Here is a 4,277-nt window from a genome sequence, read left to right on the forward strand (position 1 = left end):
CTTCTTCCTCTTCTTCTTCTTCTTCTCTCTCTCTCCCTCCCTCCCTCCCCCTCCTCCTTCCCCCGTCTCTCTCCCACCCTTCCTCCCTCCTCTTCCTCTTTCTTCTTCTTCCTTCTTCCTCTCTCTCCCTCCCTTCCTCCCTCCTCCTCCTTCCTTTTGCTCTCTCTCTCTCTCCTTCCTCTCCTCCCAGCTCCTCCCCCTGCCCAACTCCTACCACTCCTACTCTCATCTCCCTTCAGGAAAGGGCAGACCTCCCAGAGATAGCAACCAAGCATGGCATATCAAGCTGCAAAAACGCTATTGGCCTGCATTTGTTTAAAGTCACTTCATGAGCAATGTCACCCTCATTCATTTCTGTGTTGTGCTGATACAGAGGTGTACTTCATGCAATCAAGGGAAATGTTGACAAGATGACAGGAGATGCTTCAGTTCTCTCCACTGAACATGTAAACATACAAATATATCTTAGGGCTGGAGAGGTGGCTCAGTGTTTAAAAGCACTGGCTGCTCTCTCACAGGAAGACTTGATCCCCAGCACCCACATGGCAGCTCACAAGTATGTCTAACTCTAGTCGCAGGGTATTTGATGCCCTCTTCTGGCCTCCACAGGCACTGTATACATAAGGTATATAGACATACATACTGGCAAAACACTCATATGCATAAAATGAAAAAAAAATCAAAATAAAAATGTTCCCTAACAATAGCAGCCTCTGTGTGTACTAAGGATGGTTGGAGTGGCTTTAAGACAACACAGTACCCTCAACCTAGCTTCACCAGTAGTCTCTGGGTCTCTGTGGATGATAAGGGCTTCCTGGGGCACTCTGCTGTTTCCTCTGCAGAGCAGAGTGGCTTGTTTCTACTGCTGTAACTCCTGCCCTCAGCAACCACAGTGGCTAGGCACCCTACTCCATTCACAGGCTCTCTACAAGCCTGCTTCAGACCTGCCACCTGACCTACTCTAAAGCCAGCCGTAGTAACGAGAGAGCAAACTGACACACTGAGAGCAAATGAGAGCTTCATGACAGGGTAGCCTGCACATCTACATACATGTGAACATATGTTATATCACGCATGCTATATAGAGGGATAACTAAGGTTCCACAATTGGAGTTACATTGTGACTCTGGCCAGCCATCCTTGCAGATGGCTCTTCCCCAACTCAGCCTCCAGCTCCCTGGTGACAAGCAGGCTTACCAATGCAGCCGGAGGGCGTGCAGAAAGGCTGAGAGGCCCTCCATGACGAGGAGGATGGCAACAGTGAGGACGGCGAAGACCGCAAAAATGACGAAGACGCCGACAAGCCCTCCCCAGCCTTGAAGGCGAAGGCCGATGCTCATCACCATGGTCCAGAGCACCTCAGACAGCTCTGTGGGAGCAAGGGGGAGACATCCTCAGCCTCCAGCTCAGCTGTGTCACATACACATCTGCTCAATACACATCCCTCTCAGCCTATCACCCCTGATGCCTGGGTGACTGAGGGTCATGCAGGAGCTTGACCACCACAGCTTTGATCACTGTGGTGGGGCTTCCACAAGAAGAACCAGACAAACGCTCAGCACCACACCATTCACCAGGGAAAGTAAGCCGACTAGAGCTGTCTGCAGGCAGCAAGAGGAACAAATTTGAATAACACGAAATGGGCACAAAAATGCTAAATCTAAAAGAATGCATGAAGCACGGTTTGTCTGCAGCCCTCCCTGGGCTCATGTGTTGACATCTGAACTTTAGAAGTCACAGTGTTTGGAGACAGGGTTTGGAGGGGAGGTGATTGGAAACATGAGAGGGGTCCTTTGCCACGGGATTAGGGAAAATTAAGGGCTGGTTCACTCTAATGGCTCAGCTCTCACTCCCCCACACCTCTGTTTGAGGAAGTTAGAAAGCGAGCTTCCACCCCAGCCCACCCACACTGGCACTCTCATCTCAAACTTCCAACCTCCGGAACTCTAAGAAAATCAGTGTCTGGCTAAAGCCACACAGTCTGATGTGGCATTTTGTCACACTAGGTCCAAGCTAAGATTCTGTTCACATAAATTCAGAAGCATGGGAAACTATAGTAGGTTGCTTAAGGACCAGAAAGATATCAAGGAAAAATGTTAAGTGACCCAGGGAAAGCACTTCTGCTTACGGATACAGTAAGCCTGTTCTCCAGGTAATATGGTTGGCAACTCCTCCCCGCTCTCCCTGCCCCACACATTCCTGGGTTGTACACCCACCTGCATGAGCCAAACTGAGGGCCCAGAGCCGAAGGAACGAGGCTGTATTGGAGATGCAGCCCAGGCAGTACTCAATGGTGTGGATGGCTTGGTGGACAAAGATGTCTCCAAAGTTGAACTGCGACAGAGCATTTTCTATCTTATTTCATTAAGTTCTTTCTCTCCCTTCCCTCTTCCTTTTATAGTGAGAACATTAAAATCTAATTTTCCTTTTTATTACAGTAATCTACATATTTATGGTGTAAGATATATTATAACAAATCCTCATCGGGGTAATGGGAGGGCTTTGAACTCCTGTCTTCCAATTAGTTACAAACTATATCATAGATTACCATCATCCAGAGTCACCATGGGCGGGGATGGAAGGGGAGGAATGGGGACATGGGAAGGGAATGGGAAGATGCCCAGCAAGAAGAGCCAAGAATTCTAACATTTGCTTGAGGCCTTTTTTCCTTCTCAGCTGCAAACCTGCAATTTTCTAGATATCTCACCAAAAAATTCAAAATCCATCTACAGCAAAGGGCATGCCCTAAATCCCTTGTACAACTCTGGTGATGTATTGGTTGTAATATCCTCCAGTGTACCTCTGGAGCCAGCCTGCAATCTCACCAGAAAGAGAGGAAAGGAGAAGAGTGGGGAGCACTCTTTGAATTGAATGGCGACTGTACTGGCTGACAGACACACAGAGTATTTCAGGATTTTGAGGACAGTCTCCTACCCAGTTGGGGTCAGGGATCATACAGGACTCAAGGTACTTGAGCCTGAGTAACTGCCAAGGATGGCACTGATAACACTGGATTGGAGGACGGGGTAGCTGACATACAGGTGCTGAGTCTAAGGTGACAGCGAGCTACATGGGAAGAAGCATAGAGCAGGGAATTCTAGACCGGAGACTAGGACTTAGAAAAGCCAGGTACATTATGTGGGAGATCCACAGCAATCCACTGCTTTCTTCAATACCTCAAGCTAGACACTAGCTGTGGCACCAGAGATGGTACCAAGTGCTAGGCTCACACAATGTTGCTGATGCTTGCTTGGGGATGAGGTTCTCAGCTCAAGGAACCCTCTAGGCTGCTGGGCTGATAGGTTGGTTGGTACTCACATGCTCTTAAAGATAACAGCAGGAACTGGCCAAAATAGGCAAGCATTTTCAAATTCGATGTCAACGACCTGTTCTGATCCACTTAGCTATCTCTCTTCCCTGGGCTTTCTGAAACCTTCATAGGCTGAGACCAGCAGAAGCCTCTAGACCCCTCTAGTCCCTCCAGCCCGTGCATGAGTTCATTCAGGCAGGTTAGTGTCTGCAACCTTGTGAGTGTAAAGATCCTATCTCAACTCTAGACTCTATGCAAACAGAGAGGCTGGCCTTGGGTACTCAGTCTGAGCTACCTCCTCCTCGTGGCCGTCCTTCATCCCGTGGGCACCTGCCGTCTTCTTGGCAGAGGGGCCGGAGTGGTCAACCTCCATGGCATCTTCATGGACCGTGAAAGACTGCAGCTGTGGACAAGCAAGGAGAGGAAGGCACCTTTCAGCTTGGCCTCCAAGTTATTAAAGTATAAACAAAATAGTGGCCCTCATTCAATGTCAGCTAGGCATCTCTCATCTCTCATTGTGATTATTTGGCCTTTTGCTATGTTATTTTCCTTCTCCAGATCCCACATAAATGATAGTAGGGTCTGGAGAATAGCCACCTTACCTTTTAGAAAAGTAGGATTTAATGCCTACAGCCACTGAAGGCATCTAAAACCTCAGTACAGTCTGCTGGATCTTCTGCACTGACCGAAGAAATCAGGAAATCATGCATGTTCCCTAGGAGGGGTTAATCTCCCAAATACTATATGCTTTACATTACTGTGCACCGGGTACATCTGAGGCTCAAGTCAAGTTAGACAAAAGAAAAAAATATTGATTGAAGTTGATATTTGGCAGGAAGTTATTCATAAATTAAAACTGATTTATTTGAATGTGCCTATTATGAGGGTTTCTTAAGATATAGGCTGTAAACCAGGTGGTGGCACACGCCTTTAATCCCAGCAGTTGGGAGGCAGAGGCAGGCGGATT

General features: G+C 47.9%; 1 protein-coding gene across 3 annotated transcripts in view; it reads right to left on the reverse strand.

The window, feature by feature from the left end:
• Positions 1-4,277, reverse strand: part of Atp6v0a4 (ATPase H+ transporting V0 subunit a4) — a 48,282-nt gene that overhangs the window by 1,244 nt on the left and 42,761 nt on the right. For all 3 annotated transcript variants that reach the window (XM_031381564.1, XM_031381566.1, XM_031381565.1), the window contains 3 exons: positions 3,606-3,713; positions 2,217-2,334; positions 1,198-1,369 (listed from right to left, as the gene is read on the reverse strand). In XM_031381564.1, the coding sequence (XP_031237424.1) occupies positions 1,198-1,369; positions 2,217-2,334; positions 3,606-3,713 (398 nt within the window). The remainder of the gene's footprint in view (positions 1-1,197; positions 1,370-2,216; positions 2,335-3,605; positions 3,714-4,277) is intronic.

The sequence above is a fragment of the Mastomys coucha genome, unplaced genomic scaffold (assembly GCF_008632895.1).
Source record: "Mastomys coucha isolate ucsf_1 unplaced genomic scaffold, UCSF_Mcou_1 pScaffold20, whole genome shotgun sequence".
NCBI classification, from domain to species: Eukaryota; Metazoa; Chordata; class Mammalia; order Rodentia; family Muridae; genus Mastomys; species Mastomys coucha.